General features: G+C 41.1%; 1 protein-coding gene and 1 long non-coding RNA gene across 4 annotated transcripts in view; one reads left to right on the top strand and one right to left on the bottom strand.

Annotated features, from left to right (window-relative positions):
- Positions 1-698: 698 nt before the first annotated feature.
- On the bottom strand, positions 699-9,919 carry LOC139791157 (uncharacterized). The gene is made up of 3 exons (XR_011723798.1): positions 9,160-9,919; positions 7,791-7,854; positions 699-905 (listed from the first exon to the last, which is right to left on the bottom strand). It is a non-coding gene; the product is annotated as an uncharacterized lncRNA (long non-coding RNA).
- Positions 9,920-13,266: 3,347 nt separating this feature from the next.
- Positions 13,267-27,819, top strand: part of AEBP2 (AE binding protein 2) — a 49,921-nt gene continuing 35,368 nt past the window's right edge. For 2 of the 3 annotated variants that reach the window (XM_071733048.1, XM_071733049.1), the window contains exon 1: positions 13,267-14,007. In XM_071733048.1, the coding sequence (XP_071589149.1) occupies positions 13,388-14,007 (620 nt within the window). In that variant the 5' untranslated portion in view covers positions 13,267-13,387. The remainder of the gene's footprint in view (positions 14,008-27,819) is intronic. The other variant, XM_071733050.1, reaches the window with a different exon arrangement.

Genomic DNA, 27,819 nt, shown 5'->3' on the forward strand with positions numbered 1-27,819 from the left:
AGCATTTTATTTTAAAACTTGTATTTCTTGATCTTAAACCTATTCCACTTTGTGTGATCAGCTAAATACAACCCAGCTAATCTCCTCTTCATTTCTGTTATCCAAAATTTAGGCTAGAGAGGAACAGAGGTCATGACACTTTTATTATTTTTGCCTCATTAAAATCTTGTGCACCCCAAGGAGCACAGTTAGGTCATGTTTGTAAAAGCTAGGAGTCTAAAGCCTTGCTGTAAGCCATGTTTATTTCAGAGAAGTGCTCTGCACAAATTACCATACATCTTTCCCTGCCTGCCTGGTTCCAGGCTAGAGCACTTGAGTTATTTCCCCTTTGAACAGAATCCTTAATTTTACAACATTTTCAGGCAACTAATCATAAGCACTCTCTGAAGTCTAAAATCTCTCTACAGCTGATGGCTCTAAACCATTGGGAGGATGAGTGTATCCTGGAGTGAGTCCCAGGTAAAGCCCAAGCACTCCAGACTTCCTAGGCAATTCCCAACTCTCGGGGTGCTGTAGCTGCATCTTTGTTGGAATGCAGCAAACAGGGTTTCTCTTCACTTGGTCGGGTGGCCTCCTCCAACAACAGCTGAGGAGCTGCTGATCTGAAGGTTGCCCAGCAAGCTGGATTTGTGTTTTGCAAAGTGCTGGTAGCAGTAAATATGACTGTGATAGGAGGCATTCCCTCCCACACGCCTCCCTTTTTCCTGCAGCTGTCAGTAGGCAGAGGCTCACTGGCTTCTGCTGTCAGAACAGTGTTATTACCTGTTGACCTTGATGCAAAATCAGCCAATCTAAGCTTCCTTCCAGAGTCTGCACTGGGAAGATAAGTTGTGTTAACAGAAGAAGCAGAGGATGAAGGCCAAGTGCATTATCAGTCCAAGTTCAAGTACTCGCCCAGAAGGACCCTGAAAGAACAAAGTTATCCAGGCTGCTGCAGCTGCTGCTGCTGCTTTCCTACTTCAGCTTTCCTCCTTTTTCCTCTCTGCCTGTGCTTTTGTCCTCATGGCGTGGTTGCTATTGTATAGGAGTTTTAAGGGATGAAAGCAAATGATTGCTGATGGGTGACATGATAGTGCTTTAAATGGGAATGCAGATTGGTTCCAAAACCCAGCAATACAGTAAGGCAGACAAAGCCACTGGTGGCAGCACAATAGGCTTAGAGAAGGAGCCATAACCATAAGTGACTGACAAAAGAAGCTGTGATATACAAATACCAACATGTGTTTAAAAAAAAAAGAAAATCCCCCCAAAAAACCACCAACAACCTTGATGTTAAAATGTCCAGAATTGTCAAAAGATTCTGTGGTCTGGGAAAGTGTTTAACTTGCAAGCTGTCCAGATGCAGCACAGACTGCAGCTGACCTGTCATCTTAGCAATATTTAGTCTCCCATTCTCTTCTGACATTCTGGGAATCTGGGTGCTGAGCACACGCAGGAAATCAGGGATTACAAACTTGTCTGAACTTTTCACTGCCAGACATTAACATGCGGATGCAGCAGCCTGTATGTAAATTATGTTATCTGAGCTGTTTTCTGCATGTGTTTCCAGGATAAGAAAGGAGATTATTTCATTGTGTGAGCTAATTACCTGTGAAGAAAAAAATTACAGCCTTTTTAATGTTAATGCTAGGCTGTATTTTTATTAACCTTCATCCTCGATGATTCAGTGTTGTGTGTTCATTGTGTATTTTCAAATATTAAGGACTTGATCCTTTAACCTAAATGAATGAAGTTCTTGATGTGACTTTGCATAAACAGGTTTCTTTGCAAGGTTTGTAGCCACTTCTCAGAGCCTTCCTTTGCCCATAAAATGGAGTTGCTTCACCAACCATAAAGACAAAATGACTTTTTGCTGTCATGGCATTGCTGCTTAATCATGGACTGCAACAATTAAAGATAAACATGTTAAACTGGAACTACAGGGTTAATTACTGAAAAAAAAAAAATAAATTGGCCTAACCTGGAGTTGCATACAACCAGGGCAACAAAGTTCATGTTCAGATATCACACCTGAGCCCAGATGGGAACAGCCCTTTTGGCTTCAGGTGGGCAGCTTGTATGATTAAAAGTTAAACATGCTCCTGCTGCAAAGATTATGAAACAAGAGAAAATCTGTGCAAGAGCCTGATCTCTTGTGGTTACTACATCTCAGATGAAATTCAGCCTTTTACTTATTAATATTATAATTACTTAAGGGAGGAGGGGAGTAACTTGCAAATATTTCATGTTTTAATATTTGTAGAGTTCTTAAATCAGCATTTATTTTGTCATATTTTGTTAAGGGTGATAAAAAGTGTGTTGTTGATGTTTGCATATTTAACTATAGAGCATAAGGTGATGATAATATGTTGCAAGTAAGGGAAATCCATATCTATGCAATATCCAAAGGAAGTCACCACAGTACAGTGGAAGTGATGAACTGAGAGCAGCTGGTGCAATTAAAGGAAGTCTCAAAATCAGACTATATTAGTATGAAAAAGACCTCCAAAATTTATGCTAGTTTAACAAAACTGAAAGACAAGTGGTTCACCATGATTGGTCCAGCATTTAATATATGTAAGAATAGTCAAGGCAGTGGAAGGGGCTCCTCTTTACCTGGAACTTGTGGTTGTGGAACTGGGAAGTCAACATGGCTGAGGAACATTTGTGTAAGTTTGACTCCTCAGGGCATCAGGGAGCACAAAAAAAAAAAAAAAAAAAAAAAAAAAAAAAAAAAATAGCCTGAAGTGATGCTAAAGGATTTTCCTTGGAAGTAAGAAAGAAAGCAAAAATAGGTCATTGCTCTCTACAGAGATGATACCTTAGCACTTTTCAGTGTCTGAATTACACTTCTATAATACATGCCTCTTTGTTGTACCTCTCATGCACTAGAACAATCTAAATCAAAGAGTTTTCTCAAGAGCCCCCAGTATAAAACTGTGAAGACATGTAGGCATAAATTGTTGTAAGATGTACCACCTTTAAAATTTGATATTTTTTCACTTTGCTCTGAAGTGCTATAATAAAAATGTTTCCTATATTTGCCAGGCTTTAAACAGTTGAATCCACTTCTCACCAAGATGAAACAAATGCTTAGCATTGCCATACTTAGCTAGAAATTCAACAGTTAAGATGATGGTTCTAAAACCAGATAAATTATTTACTTAAATATAATATAAAGTCAAAGTGCTGCCATGTGCCTTGATAGGAGGCCACTATAGCTACAGATAGCTAAGAATTTATAGTGGCACAATTTCCTACTATGTTTTAAGTAGTATAGTAGGATGTTTGGGGGCACTGAACTGCCTAGTACTGGACAGCATTTGTTTCTTGCATACAGTTTAAATGTGTCACTGCTCAAAAATTATTAAGCCTATAATAAATGTTTATCTTCACTGAAAAAAAGTTTTAAAAGACTGAGTAGAATCGAAAGTGTTATTTGACTAAAAACTGGGCCCATCTCTGTTGAGAACAACCCAGGCATGTGTATGGCAGCAGCTTTCACTGGAAGGCTTCAAAGACAACTGTACCTCAGAGCCATCCTGGGAAAGAGAGACTCTAATGCACATTCTAACCAGGGCTAAATTGCTGTGTAACAAAAGGATAAAATGGTTTTGCAACTCCCGTGCAGTCTGTAGCTTTGGGGAGTCTGTGAGCAGCTGATCTGGGAATTGCTTCTTTGCCCATCAGAAAACATGCAGCCCATCTGTATGGCTTGTCATTGGGGGATTAACCTAATTTAGGATTTAGGTCTCCCCATTCTGCAATGTATTCCAGGTTTCCTGAGACAAGGAGCCTCTGAAGTCTGAGCTGTGGAAGGGTAACAGTGTAACTTAGACTTTCCTGTGTGATACTTCTGGGGTCCTCACCTCCTAGCAGGCATTTTCCATAGGCCAACAAATGCAGGATTTGCTATGAGTTCCTCAAAACTCCTTGTTTCTCCACCTCTTGGGCTGACTTTGACATTCTGGCCCCACTGAGGTCAGTGGGAATTTTGCACTCAATACCAGAAAGGCCAAAGTTTCAGAGAAGTCTTGTAGAGTTCATCTGAGAGCAGAAATCTCTCACAATTTAGCTGGCAATAATAAGAGGTTATTGTGAGACTGAGTGTGAAGCCTCTGATCTCAGTTTCTGTTCCATTAGTGATAATTATAAGGAGGATAATGCAAGTTTCCAAATGTTCCTGTTTATAGTTCCAAGTATTGCCAATAAACAGTATTGGAACTTGATCAACATGTGAATAGTCAAAAAGAACTTGCTTTTTCCTTCCTGCTTTACATCATGAGGATCTCAACCATACAGCAACCATTTTCAATAATGTTTGTAAAATCAAAGCTTCCCTGTGAATAGAATAGTCTCATAGGTCTCCTAAACTGGTGCTTGTGGTGATTACAGTGGGGCAGTAGACATGGATGGCAGGTTATTTAACTGCAGTGTGGAAGAAAATGCATTTACTTGGAACAGAATGGCCAGAGCTGACCAGGTAAGATTCCACCATTGTCAAGAGTAAAACCCCAAGCAGCTGATGCTGCCACAGAAATCCTCTCAGCCTCTTGCCCCAGAGCTGCTGTGCAAAGACCAGAGCATACAGATGTGCTGGCCCACAGCAGGGGGATTACAGGAGTGGCAATTGTTACATCGATGGAGTTGGAGTGTAGAACGTGCTCTTATTTGTACTGGTATTTTACATATTACTGCTGTCTTCTACCTGGCATTGGTGTTGCCAGGGAGGGGCAAAAGGGAGTACAGAAGGGATAGGTGCTGCCCCTGTTAAACCAGATAGCTGAACAGAAGGTGTAGGAGGTGCTGAAGGGGGAGGAGGGGGACAGGGGAGTTCTATTTTTGCCAGATTGCAACTATATTCCAGCTCCAGAGGGCTGGATGGAGGGTTGGATGCATTGATGGAGTTGGAGTGTAGAACATGCTCTTATTTATAGTGGTTTTTTACATATTACTGCTGTCTTCTACCTGGCATTGGTGTTGACAGGGACTACAGAAGAGATAGGTGCTGCCCCAGTTAAACCAGATAGATGAACAGAAGGTGTGGAGGGTACTGAAGGGGGAGAAGGGGGGCAAGGGAGTTCTATTTTTGCCAGATTGCAACTATATTCCAGCTCCAGAGGGCAAGAGTGGGGAAGTCTGCAGAGTCAAATCAGGGAGATTTGACATGCAGGCATTCCCCTGGCTCTGTTGTCAGTATGCAGACAGGCAGCACAGTTCCTTTGGCACAGAACTGCTGCAGTGAGCTGATGAAGATCTTTTCAGTCCCTAGTCTTCCCAGTGCTGTCATGACAACAGCTACTTTCTCGGTCCTGCTGAAACCTCTTTTCAGATTCAGTGAATGCCATGCACAGCAAAGTAGGTTGTTCTCATCAGTCTCCCTCTCTCTCAGATTTGATTGATGGAGAATAGAGAGGGACGCTGTGCCTTCTATGGGCTTGGCTTCTTTTCCATGATCCCTTAATTTCCCTTGATCTTACAGGAAAAGTTTGAAGAGTTATGAACTGGAGACATTTTTTCTAATAGATCAGAAGACAATTATCTGTAATAACAAATTGTTGTTAGTGGCAGATGACAATGAAGTAATCCTGCTGGTTTTGTGATTGTTAAATTAGTTTTGATGACTTTGAATTTGACTTCTGCTGTTCAGTGAATTCCATAGAAATGGAAAGGCTAGTTTTGGGATACAAATCTGAACTTCTCTGAAATTCAGGTGTTTGCTCATGCTTAAGTCTACCAAATAATCATTTCCATTTAACTAGACTACTGCTGGATATCTCTAGCTGTTTGATAGAGTGTCCATGATCTGAGTTTTTCTTGTAACATAAGCAGAGCAGTGGGGAGAGAAGAGGAATCCTTCAGCTGCTAAGGTTTTTGGGAAATCAACACTTTTGGGACTTCAACACCTTGTCCATGACAGTACCTTATCCAGGGCTGATCCAGCTGTGTGGTAAATGCCTCTCTTAAGTACAGCCTCTCTCCCTTAACTACCTTGCATGCCAAGACATGGCAGTCATGGAGAATACATAATCTGCAGGGTTTAGCAAGACCCTAAATTTGTCATGCACACTCCCATGGGAATTCTGAATGGAGCCATTAGTCTTTCAGGCTGCATCCAAACCAGGGTGCATCTGCAGGGACTCACTGCTTGGTCCCAGTCATGCAGCTCATCTTCTGTGGTGACCGTCTCCTCACTAGGCTGCCCTTCCTGTCTTTAGAAAACCTGGTGCAAGATGTGACTGGTGTAAATACGGATGGTTTGTATCCCCACATGAAGCTGGGGCAAAGCCAGAAAAAAAGGGAAGGGCACTCAGAAAAAAAAAAAAAAAAAAAAAAATTACCATTTTTGCGTATTTGATGATGTCCCTGTCTTTGTGTAATGTGGGAATAATATCTCAGCTTTAGAGATTCACAGAACAATTGAGGTAGAAAGGCACCTCTGAAGTCATCATGTCTAAAACCCCTGCTAAAAACAGCATCAAGTAAAACAGGCTGCTCAGGACCATGTCCCTTGCTGTGAAAAGGTTTTTTTATGTTTAAATAGAATTTTCCGTGTTACAGTTTCTGGCCATTGTCTCCTGCCTTTCACCAGATACCACTGAGAAGAATCTAGCTCCATCTTCTTTACTCTCCCCTTCAGATATTTTTACACCTTGATAAAATCTCCCTGAGCCTTGGTTTCTTCAGGCTGAACAGTCCCAGCTCTCTCAGTTTCTCCTTGTCTGACGTGCTCTACTCTCTTAATTATCCTCAGGGTTCCTTGCTGGGCCCAACACAGCATGGTCTGGGAAGCTGAGATTGTGATTGGAAGGACATGTGTTACCCAGAGCTTGATCTTGGGAAGACAAGAGAGTCAAGGAAAAAAACCCAAAAACAAAAAACAAAAAAACACTAACTTTATGAGTAGATTTTTGCAATGGGATTTTCATAGAAATTTTATGCAACGCTACTTGAAAATAAAAAGAATTAAGGTTGTTCTATGAAAAAAACCCACCAAATTCTAGTTACGACCACAAATTAAAGAAAGAGAGTTTCAAAGTAATTGTAGAAGAACGTGGAAAAGCTGCTGTAGTACTTGTACTCCTTCCAAGCTGTGATTTGTATTTAATTAGCATTCAATTCATTATGCATTTCTATTTGGTTGTAATGGTTATACACCGGTTTTGCAACATGTGAGATCTTGATTATTTTTATGGTTTTGAGAAGAACCTCTGTGCGTGCAAAGAAAGACTCTGCTCTTGACTTCATATCTACATTTTTAGAAAAATGCCTGCTGGGATTCACTGCCCAGGGGGCTTGTGTAGAATTGCCCCCTCCACTGGGGTGACCTCCCCCTGGTTTTGTTGTAGTGCTCTGTAGTAGCTGACCTGCAGAAAATAAATGGACACACTGGTGGCAGCCCTGTATTTGTGGTCAGATGCACACCTTCATTTACAGCTGGAATGCAGCTCTCTTTTGCATAAGAATGTAGAAAAAAAAACACATTCCCTGAATCAACAGAATATAAAGACTCTTTAATCTGGAAGCAAATATGTTAATTATGTCTGGTTAAAACTAATCTAAATTGCACCCTCTAAGAAAAGTGGTTCTTCTTAAGACTTAAGAATTTTTACTGCTTTTTACTGAAAAGGAGCAAACTGTGCCAAGTAAATAATGTACACAAGGAGGTATAGGATACTTCAGGAGGAAAACAAAATGTCTCTGATAATTTATGTTTGTTTTTTTAAATCATAATATCAAAATATAGACAATATTAATGACAGAGAAAAGACGCTCTATTTGCTTACTCAGTACTGCAGATATTGTTTTACCTGTTCATGTGTTGTATCAGCTGTAAAATTTTCCAGTGTGGCATTTGGAAAGGTTTCTGGACAGCTGCAAAGAAAAACACAACACATTTTTTAGCATGTACTTATGCAAATACTGGGAACTTACAACAATTCAGAGACATGGGATGATGGGATTAATATTGATAGACATACCAGTGTGGAAGGTTTGCAAGTAGCTTTTGCTCTTGAAGCAAATTCTGAGTAGGTTCTCAGTGGTATCTCCACTAACTAATAGCTTATCATAGCTAAGCAGTAGCTATGTTTCTGTGCCTGTATTTCAGATTTTGCAACAAGCTGTAAAGCATGAAAATGAACCCCATTATGAGGCCTTTTAATACCTTGAACTCAACACTTTTTATCTTTCACTTCCAACAAATCTGCACGCTTTCTTGTTTTGCTTTTTGTTTTCCTTCAATGTCAAATCAGACAGCAAATTTAACATCAGTCAGGATGCATTTTAGAGAAGAGGCTTTAGGCACTTGTAAAATAACTGATTCCTCTCAATTAGCTCGCGGCGTCGATGGAGCATGGGCTTCCTCATACTCTTCATGTTTATAGATGGCTCAATGCAAATATGCCCTCACCTCCACTTGGCTTGCAAGTTGCTATGATAATACAAATGCAAATAAAATGAATGTTTGGATGTGCTTTTTTCATGAGCTCCAGAATGACAGAATGGGGTTTCTCATTCCTGAACAAACTTCTGTCCTGTTGCATCACCTTAATAATTTCTTAGTTTTTTTCTATTCCTTTTTTTCCCGTCCTTGGGGCGGGCAGAAACATTTAATTGAGCTTTTCTGAAGTTTCTGAAGTTTTCTGAAGTTTCCTAACCTAACAGCAACAGAATGACATTTTATTTGGTTTTATTTTTCACCCAGTTACCACTCATAGCAGTTCCTCGATCGAGCTCTTGGCATGAATTTCAGAGACAATCGTGCTGGCACAACACAAGTGTGTCACCATGAGTGTGTCAGCATGAGAGCTGTAACAAAACAAGGCCAGGGAAGAGGGAGAAGAAGGACCCAAAGCAACATCCAGAATTCACAGTGCTGCAGTGTTTTACAGAGCCAGTGCATTGCCCCAGCCAAACGTGCCTTCCCAGCAGCCTTCTTTTTGTTGACCCCATCTAAGCAATGCTTGAAGTTTCCTGTTTTCCTACAGTCATGGTTTCTAAGCAAACTGTATGGGGAAAGATTAAAGGCAGCTTTAAAAAAACAAAAAAGCATAGAAGTCGGAGCTTAAAGGGAGAATTAACTGGGTGCTGCAGGAGAGGGTGGGGTCAGAATTGCAGAATGAGGCAGTTTCGGTCCGGTCTGAAGGGAAGGGTGAGAACCGAGTGCTGGGTGCTTACTTGGAGCAATGGAGATTGCAGCCTCTTCCTCCAGACCTTGAATTTGGATGGGGACGGGTGGGGCAGAAAGAAGGGAAGGGTGCAGTTTCCAGAGGTTGCTGAGCAGGCAGAATACTGTCGGCAAGGTGAGTCATGAGGTTCAGGCAGCAGGAATTTCCTGCAGTGCTTGAGACTTGCATGCGGAGGCAGGAGGGGCAGGAGGAAGGAGTTCAGATCAAGTGTTTCGTTTTACAGAATTTCCCCTGCTGTCCTAACAAGTGCAAGGCAGGATGTCACTCTTCCTATATCTTAGGCCTGTGGTTGTTTTTTTCCACTCTCCATAGACCTTTCTTACTGTTTTGAAGTGTTTTGCTTCCATACCATACATCATAGTATTATGATGCTGATCACCATTAGAGAAAAAACTCTCAAACAAATTGTCTTCCACTTACAAAATCTTTTGATGATCTCACCTAACTCTCCTCCAAAAAACCCCCACGAAACAGAACAACTCTTGTGACTCAAGAAAAGAAGAAACAACTTATTTGGAGTGTGTTCAGTACTGCTATCAGTTTGAATGCCCTGCACCTGGTGTTCCCGAGGTAAGAGAATAAAATCTTAAATTTCTTCTTGCTCTGCTGTGTCTGCAATGTTGTTTGTTCTTGTACTGCTGGTGAATGGTTTTGCTTGGACTTTGCCCATGAGCAAGCTTCTCCTAATTTATCAACTCACGTTTTTATTTTGTAACTTTGTTGAGAATGTCTTCCAAGTACCACAAATTACTATCCCTCTACAGAAGTATTTCAGCTGTAAAGCATCGTCCCTGTTTTAAGGTGAGCGTACCAAGTTAGACTGAATATTCCAGGACACCTTTGTGTGAAAAACACAGTAAAAATCCCTCAAAGCCCAAGGGGATGTGTAAGTTCTTTTTTCCAAAAGCATTTCCAAAGGCAAGTTTCTTGCTTTGAGCTTTTATCAGACTATTCAAATGAAAGTGATTTAGATGCCTTTGCAAGTTCTAGACTCACCTGTTCTCAGGCAGATCTCTTTTAAGAGGGCTGAAAAAGTAAAAAACCTTGGAGTAAGTGGAGATTTAACTGGGTGGTTTTGTACAAAGAAAGCTCATTAACAAGAGAGTCAAGTTATCATTGCTACCTTCAATGGATATATAGTACTTGAAGGACCAAGCCTGGATGCAGAATTTTGTGGTTTGAAAAACTGAGAGCAGGACACCAAGAGATTTATCGCAGAGTATTTCTTTGATGCCTGCCCGATGCAGTAGTGACCCCCTTGATACCGATCTCTGGCTTAAATAAGGAGCGATTTCCATTAGGCAGGTTCACACCTTCCAATTCATGTGTGTCCTGAGGTTTCCTCCCCTGATCCTCTCCGAATACACAAATTACCTAATGAGCTGGCGTCTCTACTGCTCTACTTAGGGAAGTGGAAAGTGGGAGGTCTGACTCACCCTGCTTGCTCTCCGAACACAAACACGAGGAGCCCTGCGTGTACGCACGACCTCAAGAAACCCAGAGAGGCTTGGGGAAAAGTATATTGAGGGGCTTGTGAACACACGGTGCAGTCCATCTGAATAATTTACAGTAGAGTACACGGGATTCTTTCAGATAACTCCCCCTCCTCCCCTTTCTCCCCTCATACTATTAGGCTGTGACAAGTGTCTGTTACCTAAATCCTTTATGTATTTTTGGTTTTTCATGACGATACATGATTCTGTACCTTGCTACAGCAGAGGACTCCAAAAGGGAAGATTCATAAAAATTACTGCAGCTACTGCCATCTTCTGACTTGCCAAAAGGTGTCGTTTGATTTTGAGAGCTCACGCTTCGTGTTTGATAGGACTGGTGACAGCAACACCCGCCCAGGAGTCCCTCACCTTCCCGGGGGGAGAGTGTAGAACCAAGCAAGTTGCTACCAGGAAAGGGGAGGAAAGGCAGAAGAGGATGCAGAAGCTTAGGGTCTGGTGACTATTGCAGTGAAGTTAGTAGACCACTAGCACATTTATTAGATGAAACAGCATTACAGCTATCCTTGTTTTTATCCATCCATTTACTTACTTATTTTCTTACTTATTTTCTTTTAATCGTTTTTACCTCTTCCACTTTATAGCTGAGGCTGTTTTCTACAAGTCTGGGAAAGTATCATCCCCTTTTTGCTGTTGTTGGTTTCCAGAGGTTGCTTGTGCCCCTCTGCGGGTTCAGGGTGTCACTGTTCGCTTTCCAAGATGAATCCACTGCCCTGTTCCTTTACTCATCGTGACGTTGCCATCTCAGCACCGAGGGATTCTATTTTGATGCAGCTACACCACAAGTTGTTGGTGTTGCTGCTAAGAGTTTTGGTGATGGGGTCGAAGACATCTCCAGCTATGCTGGTGCAGGTCTTTGGAGCACCCTTTGCGGGCTTTAATCCTACATGGTTACCTTGTCCTGGAACCGAGCCCCTCTGTGGATATGCCAGATACTGCCTGCTGTAACTCGAGTCGGTGATGTTCTTCCTGTTGTGCAGAAGGCACGTTGTTTTTCTGGACTGAGTTGTGGTTCTGTGTTTTGTAGTTTGTTTTTAAGCTAAACTATCAGCTCTTCACGATTTTTGGGTTTGGATGTGGCAAGCTCTGCAAGAGCTGGGTAAAGATTGACAGATGTACTCGTGACATTTAAATTCACGTGGAATAGCATTTTACACTTCCAGTTACCCTCTTCATCCCTCCAGAAATGTCAGTTTCTGACAACTGATTCATCTGATTTCACCTCTGTTTTGGTGTCTACCCACCATCCTGTTCTACTGCAAATTCCCATCCTATAAACTTTTGCTTATCACTTCCATGTGACAATTTATCAAACGCTTTCTCGATGTCCATGTAGACAAGACTCTTGTCAAAAAGCCTTTTACGTCAGTCTGATATGATCTCCCTTTAGTAAACTTTGTGTCATTTTACAGTAATTAAAAATTACTTTTTCAAAATGTATTCTGCATATGAGGGACACTCATTCTGTTACCATTCACCTTTTCCCTTCTACACAGTTTGGGTTTTTCAGACACCTAACCCTATGCCTCCAGAACGGCATTAGGCTAAGAAAAAAAATTAACCCATTTCCTCAGTTTCAGCACATTACACTATTTGGTTTTACTTCCATTTAAATTCAGTAAACCGTATTTTGCATTCTCATTTAGTCGTTATTTTGCATTCTCATTTAGGCGTTCTGCTTTTGCCCTGTAGCCAACGTGCCTGTTTACTACAAATGGAGGTTCAAGGCCACGTCTAGTTTATTCTCTGTGCTTCTCACTGCATAGCGTGACGCCTTTTTAATTCCTTTTTGTCAGTATCGCCGAAAACCTTTTTCTATCTCCTTTGTGTCTCAGCTGAGCTCGGTTTTTTGCCAGTTCTCCCAGGGTAGTGTCACATCGTGACTCGCACCCTGTAGTTCTCTTTGCTGAGGAGCCTCGCTTCGCCCTTTCTCGTAGGCTCTTGGATTCCGTTTTCCCCTTTAGTTACTTCGAGTCCAGTCAGCGCCGGACTCTCTACAGCCTCCTCCCCACCCCCGTTTTCCTCTCAGGGACACAAACGCCATCAAGTTTCCCTCAGCCGTGATCCCCTGTTCTCCTTGCCCCCTCCCTCGGGCACCTGGCAGACCTCAAGCTACCCGGCTTCTGACTCAACCAGCTCGGACTCAGCTGAGGTGCGGGGACGTTTGCGCTTTCCCGCGGGTGGAGGGGATTGGGGGGGGGGGAGGGAGTTGGTGCGACTGTTCCTGGCCGGGAGCTCCTCATTCGCCGTTCCTGGCTGCTCCTGCGGGACTCCCCTCGCCCCCCGGGACCAGACGCCCCCCCTCCCGCCCCGCCATTGCCTCCCAACCGCCGCCCCTCCCGACCGTTGCCGCCCCTCCCCTCGCACCGCCTCCTCCCCCCCCCCACACCCTCCCGGCACTCCGCCGCTGGGGGGGCCACCACCACTCCGCCCTTCCCGCCACTATTTTGTCCCCAGGCGCGCTCCGTAGCGCGTGCGGCGGCGTCCCGGGCCCCTCCTCTCCGCGGCTCGCGCCGCCGCGCGATTGTGCGGGTGAGAAGGGCAAAGGGAGGGGAGGGGAGCGCGGGGGCGGGAGCGCGGGGCGCGGCCGCGCGCACAGGCCACGCGCACGCCCCCGCCGGTTGCCGCCGCCGCTCCGCGCGCGCGCCCGCCCGCCCGGCCCCGCTCGGCTCCGCTCCGCTCCGTTCGTAGCGACTCGCAGGCGCCATGGCGGCCGCTCGCAGCGACATGGCGGAGCCGGAGGGGCTGCTCCCCGGCGAGGCGGTGGCGGCGGCCGCCGCCGCCGCGGCCGAGGAGGAAGAGGCTGGGGCTGGGTCCTCGTCGTCGCCTTCGTCCTCGGCGGCGGCCGCGACAGAGACAGAGTCGCTGATGATGATGAACCGCGAGGCGGAGAGCATGTCGGAGCCGAGCCCGGAGAGCGCCAGCCAGGCCGGGGACGGGGAGGACGAGGACGAGGAGGAGGAGGAAGAGGAGGAGGAGGAGGAGGGCGGCGAGGAGGAGGAGAGCAGCCTGGTGGGGAGCAGCAGCACGAGCAGCGGCTGCTGCAGCGACGAGACCCGCTCGCTGAGCCCCGGCGGCAGCAGCGAGGCCGACGCCAAGGAGGAGCTCAAGGGCCCCCGGGGCAGCCAGGAGGACGGGCTGGGCCGCGGCGGCGGCGGGAGCAGCTCCAGCAGCGTGTCCAGCGGTGGCGACGAGGGCTACGGCACCGGCGGCGGCGGCAGCAGCAGCGGCAGCAGCAGCTGCAGCGCCACGTCGGGGGGTCGGCGGGGCAGCTTGGAGATGTCCTCGGACGGGGAGCCCCTCAGTCGCATGGACTCGGAGGACAGGTCAGTGCCGCGTCCCGTGCCCCCCGCCTCTGCCCTTCCCCGGGCAGCGGAGGGGGGTGGGTTTCCTCGGGTCCCCGGGCCGGCGGGCGCCATGTCCGGTCGCCTCCCCGCCTCGCAGCGCCGAGGGGGGGCTCGCTCGCCCGCCCGCAGCGGCGGAGGGGCCCCTTTTCCGCGGGTGCCGGCCGCCCGTGGCCCCCCTCCCGGCTGCGGGGGCTGTCAGGGCAGCGGCGGGGGGCAGCCACAGGTTTCTCAGGCCAACTTGTGCCGGGCGGGGCTGGGGGCGGCCTGTGGCGGCGCGGCGGGCTCTCCTCCGCCCCCGCCGCGGCTTCTGCTCCTTGAGGCCCTCTCCGGAGGCCTGCCCGCTGCTTTCGGGAGGATGAGGCGCGCCCCCCCCGGCCCGGCACCGGGCGGCAGGCCGCGTGAAGGCTGGCAGGGCTGGAGCCATCGCTGTTCATCGTTAAATGGCGAGCCCCGGTACGGCCCCCGTTGTTATCAGAGTCCGGGGCGCTGCCCGTTCAGGTGGCGATGTTTGGTTGCCGCTTTTTTCTCGGATGGCTGCTGTTTTGGGCTCTTTTTTTTAATCAGATGGTGCTTTTGGAGTTCTTCAGGGTTGTATCTTCCGCTAACGCGTAGTCAGGGTGTGCCAAGGCTTCAGGAGGGGAAATCATCCGTAGATGTGGCTTTGCCTGCACCCGCAGTGGGGTCTCTGCGCTAGAGGCAAAAAGCTGAGCGGTAACCGCTTAAAGAGTAAGGGGGGGAAAAAAATCAATCTGGTTTACTAAAATAAAAAGAGACCAGCCTTCCCGTATTAGTAGCGCACAAGTAAAAATCATGCACAGTATTAAGCGAGGCTCGGTAATCTGAGGCTCAAAGTTACCTTTGGATGAGTTCTAGGATAGTAAATGTCAAGATTACCTTTTTAGGTTTTTTTCTTTTTTTATGTAGTAGGTACGCATCTCATTTTACCAAGACTTTAACTTGATTCTTGTGGAAAAGCATGACTAAATTTTCACGCGCTCCACCTTTCTGGTCTGGTTTAGCCTATGAAGTCAAGACATTAAAAGAACGTGGCTTATGTAGTATCTGTCTTGCATGTTGTGTGCTGTGGTTTAATTGACAAATAGAATGAAAAATGGACATAAGAGCCATCTTAAAATGCTGTAGGTCCCTTTGCTAATTAGTCCTTTTCAATAGTTTAAGAAACTTGTGCTATTCTTAATTTTTTGTTTAGCTTTAAGTATCAGATTTCCTTGTTAGAGTTACAGTTCAGTAACAATTGCAGTTTTTTTTATTTTGGTATTTTTCGTTGTTATGTAATTTTCATGTAATTTTTCGTTCTTAAGTGTGAAGAATGATGTGGCTTGTTCTGGAAATGTGCTGTGAATAGATGTTAGATCAGATTCCATGTAGCTATACAAATGCCCATATTCCAGAAGTGGAGCATCATTAAAACTAACCTCAAGTATTAAAAACAAGCAAACAAAACCCTGGTGAGTCAGTTTCCTAAAACAATGTAAGTGGTTTTTGGGGAATCTCTAAAAATCCGAAGATGAGGGGAAAAATACCAAAACAGTTCTTTGGTTTCCATCTGACTTTTAAGACCCAGAGGGAGTCACATTATCTTTCTTCCGAGCTGGAAGGAGGGACAGGTGGGTTTTGAGATTTGTTTTTGTTTTTCAAAAGCTGAGATTTTATGTGAAATCACACAAATAGGGAGCAGAGTTAAAGAAAAACAACAGGTACGTAATGGAGTTACAAAACAATAGTTTCTTGTTTTTCATTGAATTAAAATCTAATCCTCGCCTTATCTGAGCACATGTCAATCTGTGTATAGAGGAAATAACAGAAATAACCTGAAGGGGGTTTCTAGAAGTACAGTGTCATAATGACTACTTGTGCACTGCAGAGTTAGTGTGCTACTTTCTTTGTCATTGTTCTCGTGGTTCTCTTGCTATAGTCATACAGATAATTCTGTATGTGTACTTACAATTTCTCTTTCCCAGTACCATTGTTACAGACTCAGTTGCAGGAGTGGGACTGCTTGCTGTTAGTCTTTCAAATAAGGTCTTCATCTTTGGAAAGTTTTATCTTGAACTGCCGGGCTGAAAACTTGGGGTGCTGAGAGGGAATTTTGTGCTGTAATTTCAAAGCCTGTTGAGTTGGGTAGGAAAAGAGCAATGCTACTATTGTTCCCGCCAAATGAAGATTTTGTTTTGTGTGCACTCCTTGCTGCATGGTAGAATGCTTTATTATTTTTACTACGTGTAGACCAGCAACTCACTTGCTTGACCTAGTGATCCCAATGCTTCTGTTGGTTGGAAGCGTGACGCAACATAATATTTTGCCTCTTAGATGAGCAGACAGGCAAACGGTTGCAAAAGACAGGGGATGTACCAGAGAGCTAAAGAGTGCGTGAAGTGGGAGGGTGAAATACCAGGAAAGAGCTGAGAACAGTTTAGGCTTATAGGTGTAGGTTTATGATAAAACTTTAAAATTCTGAAGGCGTAATCATTCACTGATTTGTTCACCTCTGCATTAAAATGTAAGCTCTGAAACTATTAGAGAATTATATTCTACTAGGGATATTTTGTATGAAAGAATACGTTTTACAGTACTTGGTGACCTTTGACTATTCATGTCTGAAGTCCTAAGGAACTTGATTTCTCCTCTCAACAGTGTGTTGTACAGTAAGATTACCTGTGGAATGGAAAAGTGAGAAAAGAGAGGTTGAACTAATGTGCTGGAATTTACAGTCCCTGGCTTAAGGCAGAGGAAGCTGGTAAGAAGGGTATAGCTGGTAACGTTTCTCCTGATGTAGGCAGGTTTGGTAACATTCAGATCATGCCCTTAGGCTTGGGATTTTTTTCTTGTTTCCTCTTTACAAAATTTGAATAGAGAAGAGGGTGTGGTGAGAGGGCCTGAATTCCACGAGTGATCAAATTCCTGTTTCCTTGTGTACTGTCTTGTTATTCTCCAGAATTATCAATGTGGTATCTCCTTAATTTTTGGCTTAGTGATTGATATCAAATGTAAAATAACCTACAAGTAAAACAGCTGAACAGGAAAAGTTTACATATCACAAAAAATTAACTACTGTTCAGCAACTTCTCATATTAACATTTTGAATATATTTTGAGAGTATTTGCTAATTATTTGGGGCGTTAGTATAGAACTATACATATTTATTATAACACAAGAAACAAATACAGTGTTGAATATCTGCTCTGAAACTTAGAGTGATTTTTAACCAGTTATTTCCACACCTGTAGACAAACCATACTTTTTAAAAACATATTTCTCTTTCCCCTGAAAAAACCCCAGAAACCTAAAAGCAAAGCCCAAACTGATACCTGGGATAACCAGATGGCATTTTCAGCTCAACGATGTTAGTAATGAGAGTTGAGCGCAGTAACTCTAGGACTGGTAGGTAACTCTTTGATCTGTAATAATCTCATGTTTTTCCTGGGAATTGTGCTTAGTTTTCATTACTGTGCTAAAGTTTGTCAACAACTTTCAAGCAAGAACAGATCAGCTGGCTCAATGATAGGGTTTATTCAAGTCTAGTTTTCCTCCAGATTTAGAGTCAGAACAGACTGTTATCAGCATGTGAATGTTGGCAGTTTTCATGTGCCTTTCCCACTTCAGACGCATACTGAAAGGATGGCTGTGTTTCTCCAGAACTCTTGTGAGCAGTTGGTCTTACAATGCTGAGAAACATTTGATACTACTTGAAAAGTAAAAATAATGGTTCAGTTAACTATAAACACAGTAGCAGAGTTCAGTTTTGGGCCAAAGGCACTGAAGCTAGACCTGAACAGATGCATGGATTTACGTGTATATTGGATGATCTGAATGGAGTGAAGATTTGTCTGCAGCTCACTGGCGTATTATCGCTGAACTACAATTTTTACTTAGAAACAGTGTTAGATTACTGAAATAATTAAAACATTTGTTTGCCCAGAAGTTTATTATGGATATATGCTTCAATCTGAAATAGTTTCTTAATCCAGTTTTGTTTGATTTAGAGAACGGTGGTAGATCTTGCACTTATAACAAGATGTTTAGCAGAAATAAAAGTAGAAAAGCTGTGTGAAGGGCTTCTTTGTTAAGTTTGTTTGTTTTGTGTCTTTGTACTGTCACCTAGGAGTTATCCCTGGTCTTCCATTCTTACATCACCTTTTACCCTTCTTTAGGAGTTTATCCTTTGCTCCTTCCTTTTAGTGACTGGACATGAAACACGGAAAAATACGGTTTAGCTGGAGGTATCAGCTGTCTTGCTGACTAGTAGATAAGTGCTGGTAGGGCAAAAGTAGCAGGTTTTCTGTGGACCTGTGTAGTAATCTTTCCCTCAGGCACAGCACTAATTAATGTCCCTCTCTTTCATCAAGTGGGCAATTTTCATGTAACTTGTAAGGCTGCTTTTTTTTTTGTGTTGGGTGTTTTTTTGTTTTTTGAGCCTTTTCATGTTTAGTGTTATTCACCAACAGAATTGGTTATTGGGAGAGCCTGACTGACTCAAAGAGTACTCAATAATACTCAGGGAAACATTTTATCATAACTACTTTAGACTTCTAGAATGTTTCAGAAAAATTGTTATTCTGTTCCTGTGTAATAAATGAGAAGTTTTGAGAACATCTTTCAGAAAAGCTTTTCAATAATAATCGTTTTGTGCTTCAGAGTGTAATTTTTCTTTCTATTGAGTGAAATGCAGTATGAAACGAGCAGGTTGTCAGATAAGAGATTTAGACATGAAAAAAAACAGGATTTAGGCTGAGGGTTTTTTTGTTCTTCAAGTTAAGGCCTTTAAAACTTTTAGTATGGATGCTGATTTTAAAATATTTTTAATTAAAAGTTTAAATACATCTATTCTGTCGAGTTTTTGAACTCTTAAAACTGAAGAATTTAAGAGTGACTAGACAGTGACATATGAATTGTATGAGTGATGTTTGTGAAGGAGGAATAGCAAATTTGAAATATAATCAGGAAGGCATATGGTACTAATAGGTGTGTTTCATGTATCCATGTGACCAGATTAAAAAGTGCGTCAGGCCTCTGCTGCATAGTCTCACTTGTTCCAATTCAGGAAATGAAGAATCATCCATTAGCACTTACAGCAAGGTGGTTAAGTCATTAATTTATTTTTCTAGAGTATGTTTAATATTGACATGTCAGAGGAGGCTATGTAGAAGATTACCTGTGTTCCCCAAATTCTCCTGAAAATTATAGTTTCAGTGTTTCTGATTCCATTTATTGTTGTTGTTATTTACTTTTAAATTGCAAACTAACCCCCTTGATTGTGTAATGGTTATCTTCAGGCCTTTCTGGCACTGAAGAAAATAGCTTTTGATGGGAAGACAAAACAGCCCAGAAATTTTGTATGGCAAGTATCTTTATTACTAAAGCTGTTGGTGGCTATAATTGAGTGGTTAACATGAGGTCTTTTTGTGAACTAGATGAAAGAGCTTGTTATAATGAGCTGTTATAGTTATTGTAGTAAGATGTCAATATACTTCATAGAATTTGAGAAAATTTTCCTGTTCAGTGTAAGAGAGAAATTTCCTTTTATATTGGCTTTTTAAATCCACACAGATTTACGTGATTCTGTGTAAGTGTGTGACATCATTAAGTCTGGTAACTTGTGAATATGAGGTTTGATTGGTATGTTGTTTAAGGGAATTTTCTAGGCAGTAGTGGAAAGAACTGTTGTCTTTTTGGCTTTTTTGTTCCCCCCACCTCCTTTTTTGTTTGTTTGTTTGTGATTTTTATTTTCCACTTTCCAGTTTAGTTAAACCAGGTGTTATCTCTGCCTGAATATTAATTTGGCAGAGATGTGACATCATGCGTTTTTGGAGCTGGTCACAGATAAAACTAACTTGATTGGATGATGCCAAGTTACACAATAGCCACTCTTGCATATGCACAGCTTTCCATTAGCCTTACTATATTTACATTTTTTTTTGAAAAATGCTATCCAGTTAAAGACTAGCAGTGAGGGAATGAGCAGTACACAGAGCTAGCATGGAAGACAGCAGTGTGGAAGTACACCTAGAACACGATGTGTTGGGATAGTTGAAGAGTCACCAATTGTTGGGTAGGAAAATCAGGGCATGGCACAGAAGGGAGCTAATGGAGCAGTCAAGGTTTCTAGCAAGGGGGAAATGTGAGATGCACACAGAAAACTTTTGGTATGACAGGGAACAAAATGTGTCTTAATATAGCCTGAGGAAAAAGTGAAAGCTTAACCCAAAGGAAGTGAAAAAATTGGCCTCTGCCATAAAGGAGCCATGTAATTGCAGGGAATCCTTGAAACAGGTGGGAATATAATCTCCAGTTAAATTGTGGAGGAGAAAGGAACAGAAGAGAGTAATTCCTTTGTGTGAAAAATAAATTTATCCACTTTCCCATTTGCTATTAAAAAATATATTGACACGACTTGCAGAAAGACAGAAGTGCATGATTTGGAAATTTCTTTAAGGTAAAGAATTCCTTGTTATTTCTATCTAACTGTTTCCTTTTTATAACTTTGTGTGTTCTGTCTGGATTTGTTCATGCTTAGAATATGAACATGTTCAAATAAATTTGTTTTAGAAAGTTAAATATAAATATTCCATGTTATGCTTTGCTTGCTATTTATCACTGGGTTTTGTTATCTGCTGAAATGTGTACAGTTATCAGATTGTGATTTTGCAAAACTAAAAAGCAAATAAATGGGGAAAATTACAAAGTGTTTTAAGTACCTTTCTCCCTTCATGCTGGTAAAATGCAAAAAAAACCCCCGAAAACCAAAATACACCACAAAAAACCACCTGAGGTTTCTTTTCCCATATCTTATTTTCTTCTCTGTACTAGAATTTACAATCTTAAGTATAATTTGCTGAACTTCAGTGGCTAGCATTTAGTAGGTACTTTTTATTATATAAGATTACCAAATTGCATATTTTAAGTAGTGATAGAAAAGCAAAAGATTTGATTGTGACCTTATAAGTCCCGTTGTCATACTGATTTACTGCAGAAGAGTGCTCTAGTTCCAATAGCTTGTGTAATGTCTGAGGGAATAAAACAAACCTAAGTTATTTGAGTTGTAGGACTTGTAAATGACAAGATTATTTGCACACATAATGCTAGTATAATTTATTAAATATAATTTTAAGTAAGAATAAAGCATAAAAGAATTTTCACTTCTTGTTGATCTTAATGCAGCATCTTATATGAAGTACTATTTTCCCAGTAAAACCTTGGTGAAGTCCTTATTTTGATAATACCTTATTGTGCTATAATCATAACCTGAATTCCAAGTATATAAAAAAATCCTAAAGGTGCAAAGAAAATATTTTCGTTATATACATAGTAGGCAAAGAAATGTAAACTTTATATTTGAAATAAATAAATCTACTTTTGGTGTGTTTTGAAGTAGACTTCCTGAGGCAAACTTGCATGCCAAGTTGTAGATCAGGCAAATTTTTACAAGTAGTAGTAGTTGATTCAGTGTCCAGCAGAACAGGATGTTAATTTGTGACCTTTCTATTATGAATTGAGTTACGTTTTGCTTTTCTGGTTTCTCTGCTTTTGGTAATACTTTGAAGAAGCAACTACTCACTGAGATATGAATAGGGAAAGCTCCCACTCAAAAGGATTTTATCTTATCTATGTTATTTTTATTCTTTATTAAGTTGAACCTAACATGATGGTAACCAAAACCAGGTCTCCTGTGGGAGTTTTGCATCTTTGGTAGTTTTATGTTCTGCTTGTTTTCAGAGTTCTGTGTTCTGGGTGAGGGAAGGTGTCCCTGAGGATAGAAGAATGGGAGGATAACATTTAGACTGGGTGCAGTTTCTTTGATGCTGTGCCTGAAGGCTGTTAACTTCCAGTGCTGATTAGTGTGCTTCAAATTGATTATTGTTGTCAGAATGGAAAGCACAGTTAAAAAAAAAAATTAAATCTGGCGGATCTTTAATGTCTGAATGTGTTTCTTATGTGCCTCTCAAACTCTGCTAGTAAACATACTGTGTTATCAGTGAAGATTGAAAGTTAAGACTCACTTGTTGCATTTCCCTGACTTGCTAAGGAGTTTAATAAGTTGAAGACTTACTCTAGTTTCTAGAAATGAAAGTTGTTTTTTTTTTTATATATATCTTTGAGGCAGAACCACTTAGAGTTTCTTGATTTGTGTAATCCTTTTGCATATGTAGTCTTCGTGCTGTGGTATGTCATAAGGTTTGCATATGTAACCAGCTGTACTTTCTCACTACCTTTCTGATATTTTGGCATTCCAAGTTTCTTTGTTGTGTTACCTATTCCTCTGTGTGCTACAAATCCTGTGATATCCTTGGTTTGTGTTGCATAAATATTATATGCCCAAATATTCTAGAGTTAGCAATCTAAATCATCAAAGTGAGGGATTCAGGAGAGTGGAAGCAGCTCTAGAAAAGGTGATGACTCATTACACACTTTTTCAGTGTTATTTTCCTGTGCATGTTTGTTAAGTTCCTTTGATTTCTGTCTTGAAGAGCTTTCCTGCCTACCCCTGTTTTACGTTATTAATCTGAAGTGTCTGAGGTGTTTTTTCTCTTTCCTAGGTATTTATTCCTAGTCTAGGCATAGCTTTACTGGAAAGTAAGCTGCTGCTTCAAAAAGTATTCCAAGGCGCTTTTAATGTTATCACTTGTCATATGCTATAAAATTCTCTCACTTCACCTCTATTTTCTACTATGTTGATTTCTTACTAGTTGCATAGCTAGAAAGATAATCAATAAAGAGGTTTGCAGACTTTTTTTTAGGAATGATACATGAATACTTTCGGAGTCTTGTTCATTTTGAGAAGTTTTTGTTATAATAACTTAATTCGTGTAAAGAGTAGGTCTAATTTAAAAAAAAAATGCTTAAGCAATTCAGCAGCTCAAGTGCTTCCAACGAAGTGGGTGCTCTCGGAAATCATGCTGTCCTGGAAACCATGATCTTTTTCCTTTATCAGAAGTTACTTTAATGTTGTTTTCACTTATTTAAAAGTATCAGGAACCTGTGGGTGCTTCTGGAAAATACTGTTTTCGTTTTTTATCCCTCTCAGCTTTTTAGTATATCTCTTATTTGCTAGGTTGATTATTCCTCACTTTCACTTGGTAACTTTCCAGACATAAGCAATTTTTGCCTATCCTGTTTTTCCTCCTTTGTTTCTGAAAAGCCATGGAATCAGTTGTTTTGTCTGCTCTCAGGGCTATTTGTGGATAGGAGATGCAAGAGCAGATGTGACAGAAGGTTCTGCATTTAAAACACAGTGGTGGACTTTTACTTTGTATATTTCTGGCTTATTGTCCTGATCCAGGTATTCTTGTTGAATTTGAATGATATTTCTCTTTGGTTTTGATGGTGGTTTATCCACAGACACTTTTTTCTTACTGGTGGTAGATTTTCCTGAATTCAGAAATTGGTTACTATCTGTCATGAAATTATTTTGGATATTTTCTATTTAAATTAAAGACAAATGGTTTCCTCATAAAATTTGTTAAAAAAAAAAACCCCAAACCCTCAGAAATGCAAGTAACTGAAGTTATTTTCTACACTGAAGAGTGTCTCTGTATTACTTGCTGGTTAGATGAAAGAAACTGCAGGAGCTGGAAAGCATTACAGCATTTTCACACCACAGTCAAACTACAGCCATTAAAATCAGGTGAACTATTTTCCTTGTGGAACATAAATATTTTATTTGGGGAGCTATAAATCACAGAGACTTGGTAGTAGGAATATATCTCTTACCAGTGGAATTGCATCATAAGCTACCAAATTCACTGAAGATGGAGAAAGGAACAAAAAAGATCAGGCAAATGTTAAACTTTTCTATTCTCTTGCTGGCTTTTAGTGGTTGCTCATGTTTTGCAAACCCTTCATTTTTCTCTGGATCTGTTTTAATCTCACTTTTATACTGGCATGATAATTTGGAGAGCATACAGCTAAGATAAATTAAAATCTGCTTGGACACCTGTGTATATTTGCCTTGGGCACTGCATTTTATTGCATACTGGTACATTAATGCAGATGTTCTGATAGTGATGTCATAAGGAAGCTGGCATTAAATTTTGCTTAATATTCATTGAAGGTCAGCAAAAGTTAAATCTTAATTCTAGCACATAGGAATTTGTTCTTTGTCAGCTTTCATTTAGGAGCCAGTGTAGCAATTTCTGTTTTTAATAAGTTGTATCAAATTCAGTTGTACTGTTCAGATCTGAGCAAGGACATTTGTCCTACCTCAGTTTTTAAACAGCTGTGGTCTGGAGGTCAAATTGCTGGTTGGAGTTTAAAGAAATAAAAGTTAACCATGTGATGCTTTTTTGGGGAAGATTAAGTTGCTCCTGTGTATGGAACTGATGGAGATTTTGTCAAAAAGAGAAAATTCCTAGCAAATATAGAGGAGCTCTCGACCCATGATGGGAGCTGAGGGTTGATAATTTCATCATTTTCAATCTTTGTGAAAATTACCATCACCTGACCATTGATATGTCAAGCAGTAGTGAGTATAAATCACTTTGTATTTCATGGCCTCAAAAACCTGTAAAACTGCTCAGTTGTTTTTGTGGAACTGGTCCATTGGCCAGAGCTACAGACCAGAATTTTCCACCCCTTGTCTTGGAAAGAAATAGAGAATGAGGAGGCTTGTGAAGTTTTTGTTTTCACATATTATGTTTTCACATATTCACATATTTCACATATTTTGTTTTCATATTTATACTTTGCATTGTGAAATGAAAATAATGAGGTTCTGAGGTATGTCACTAGGCATGTCTTTTTTTTTTTTGTTTTTCAATTTTTGTTCTGACTTGGCTTTTGTAATTGAATGATTGCAATTGAGGCTATTTGTTTTGGAAATAATACCTAGTTGTGGTCTTCCATGTTGTAAAAACTTTTCTTTTGTGTTTTAGGTTAGCCCTTGAAATTCTTGTGAGAAATAACTGTTACTTACAGTGTTTCCATTATTCTGAATTTATTTTATCTGCGTGTTACAGTTCAACTTTTCTGTAGGTGAAGCTCCAAGCAGAAATGACAGGTACCTTATTGGCTGGTGAAAGGTAATGAAACTAACAGGGTATTTTTTTTATTCTTAAAATACTCACCTGCTTCTAGTGACCTTGGTAGTATTTGGATTCTTGAATGTTAATTATGCTTTTCATCTAGCCAGAGGCAATCTTCTGTGGGTTTGATGTTTTATGACTGGATTATTGCTGTGTACTTCAGAAGAAACTGTTTCTGAAGATTTCTCAATTGCATTTTAGTAGGGTGCAGCTTGATGGCTACTCAGTAGTGTTGGTTTTAGCGATGCAATGTGTATTCACTTCATTCACTACTCATTTTTAATTTGATGTGTTACAAGATGAGGTTATTTATTATAGGATCTGTCACAGTCATTTCCCTTGGTGTTAGCTGAAATCATCTGGGTCCTTTGCTTACCTTCTGAACATCTGGGGGCTGGAAGCTGAGCGTTCTCGGTGGAGGTGCTGTAGCTCTGAAATGTGCTCCTGTTGATCGGACTGAAGTAGTGCTTGTTGACCCTCAAGGGCATGGTATAAGGCCCATCTGTTAGGTCTGAGTTTTGCCTGAGGGAAGGTTGCTTCAGTTAAGGTCTAGGGGGAGTATGTTTAGCAGACATTAAAAGTATAATAGCAAATTGATTGGGCTTTTGTGCATGTGTTTAGTGCCTGCCTCTGTTATTACTGTGAGTGGACAGTTGCTAATGGGGGTTCGGGGAAAGTAAAAAATTATGCTTTTCTTCTTTTGTGTTGATATTCCTTCTAGACTGCTACTGTCTGCTGTTCTGAAAGATTAACAAAAAACAGGAAAGAAAAAATTTTAGGCATTCCATTCATTAAATTCAATGGAAGGGATTACTTGCAGTAGTGAGGAAGTTGGTCTCCTTGGAGAGCCAAGCATGTGTCAGGAATGATGTGAAATACACCATTTCCTTTAATGCATTAAATCACAGGGTCGTTATATTATCATTTGCGTTGAACTGTACACAACAATTAATGCCCAAATGCATATGTGGTAAATTATATGGTTTGAAATTTGTGCATTTTACGCTGGGAATAATTTAATTTTTTTTTTCCTTAAAGAAAGTATTCATATTTGACTCTTGGTGGTTTAATTTTGCTCAGTTCTTTGAAAGAAAATAATAGTCCAGGATTTAGAGCGCTTGAAGAACTTTTTATTTATTTATTTATTCTATAAAGTGAAAATGATGTGCAGTTTCTGAGCAATTTTTTTTGTTGTTGTTTCAGGATTGTTTTTAAATACAATTTTGACTGCATTTGGTTCACATGCACATATATGTTGTGCAGTTACTAACCTTTTAACATGAAAGTGATGCTAAAAAATGTTAATCACCATCCTTATGAAGATGTATTATTTCTAGCTGCGGGTAAAGTAGATACGGATGAAAATAAGACCTGAAACAGTGCCTTTGAGGTAATCATTCCTCTATTTAAGCTTGCATTAATGATGTTGCTTAATGAATATACTTTTAATGTCAGTATATTTTCAAAGCTATTGAGAGGAAAAAATTGTAGGAGGATGGAAAGAGGTCTGATTCTTATAAAAAGACTGTTTTCAGTTCTACCTTGCTGTGCTTGGAAGGCATTGATTGCCAGTGTTTGTGGACTTGATAAAATGAGATGTGGGTTTAGTAAGGTATTTTAGAAAGACGTTCAGTTCTTGCCTCTGGAGCTGTGATTTTTACCTCGAGTTGATTCTGGTGCTTGGATTAGGATGAAAGTAGGGATAACATAAACTCAAAGACTATGTTGTGCTTGCTGTAACAGTTTTAAATTTTAGTAATTAGTCGGTCTTTTGAGTGGTGCTTCTTAAAAACAGCTATTGTGTATGCAAGCTGTCTCCAGCAGTGACTGTTTTTGATGTTCTATTGTTTGGGATGACCCCTGAGTTGAACTCTGTGAAACTCAAATGTCTAATGTTCTTCATCAGGCTATGGTCTATAGATCCATTACAATGGAGCTGGAGCCTGCTTACAGCTTGGGAGCAAACCCAGTCCTGTCTGTCACTAGCAATAGGGGAATGCCACAAGCGCTTAAGTTCTTCTCGAGTCATTCTGCTTTGATAGTGACAGTCAGGATTTAAACAGATCTCCCAGCTAGGGAAAAAGGGCTTAGAAAAAGGAAGAAAACTTGCTTTAAGTTTTTTAGCTAAAAATGTGCTTCAGTGTCTTTGTTACCAGTAGTTCACCAGAAGGTTTGTTTTTTCCTTACTTCTACTGTTATCACCTCTTTGATACACATTATCACTTTCCCACTTACAGGCTTTGTGGATTTCAGATGGGAAAGCAGGAGGATGTAATTTCCATTACTGCTTACTCTTTGTTAAAGGAAGTTTTCCCTCTCTTGGATCATTTCAGACAGATAGAAAATCAGATTGAAAAGCCCCTTTCAAAAATTGAAAGGTATACAGACACTGTTTGATAGTCCGGCCCTTTTTGGGAAAAGACTGAACTGGCCTAGGTAAGATGGTGAAGTATGTGTGCACATCTTACCCACCTATATGTCCTTCCCTCAAACACTTTGTGAAAACCCAAGAAACAAAAAAGTTGGTGAAGCAGCATGTTGTAGTTAAGTTTTCACAGACTTAGCAGCAGCCACAGCTTGGACTATAAAACTTACCATTATCTTTTTACTTCATCTCGAAATGGCAGGTCAAGGGCAAGAGACTTCTCAAGTCAGTGTCTTCTCTGATGCTCTATATATACTACAGACTTTTATCTGAAAAGCTTCCTGATATCTTTTTCATTTTATGGAATACTAGGGAAAAGGTATGCAT

The sequence above is a fragment of the Heliangelus exortis genome, chromosome 1, assembly GCF_036169615.1.
Source record: "Heliangelus exortis chromosome 1, bHelExo1.hap1, whole genome shotgun sequence".
Lineage (NCBI taxonomy): Eukaryota > Metazoa > Chordata > Aves > Apodiformes > Trochilidae > Heliangelus > Heliangelus exortis.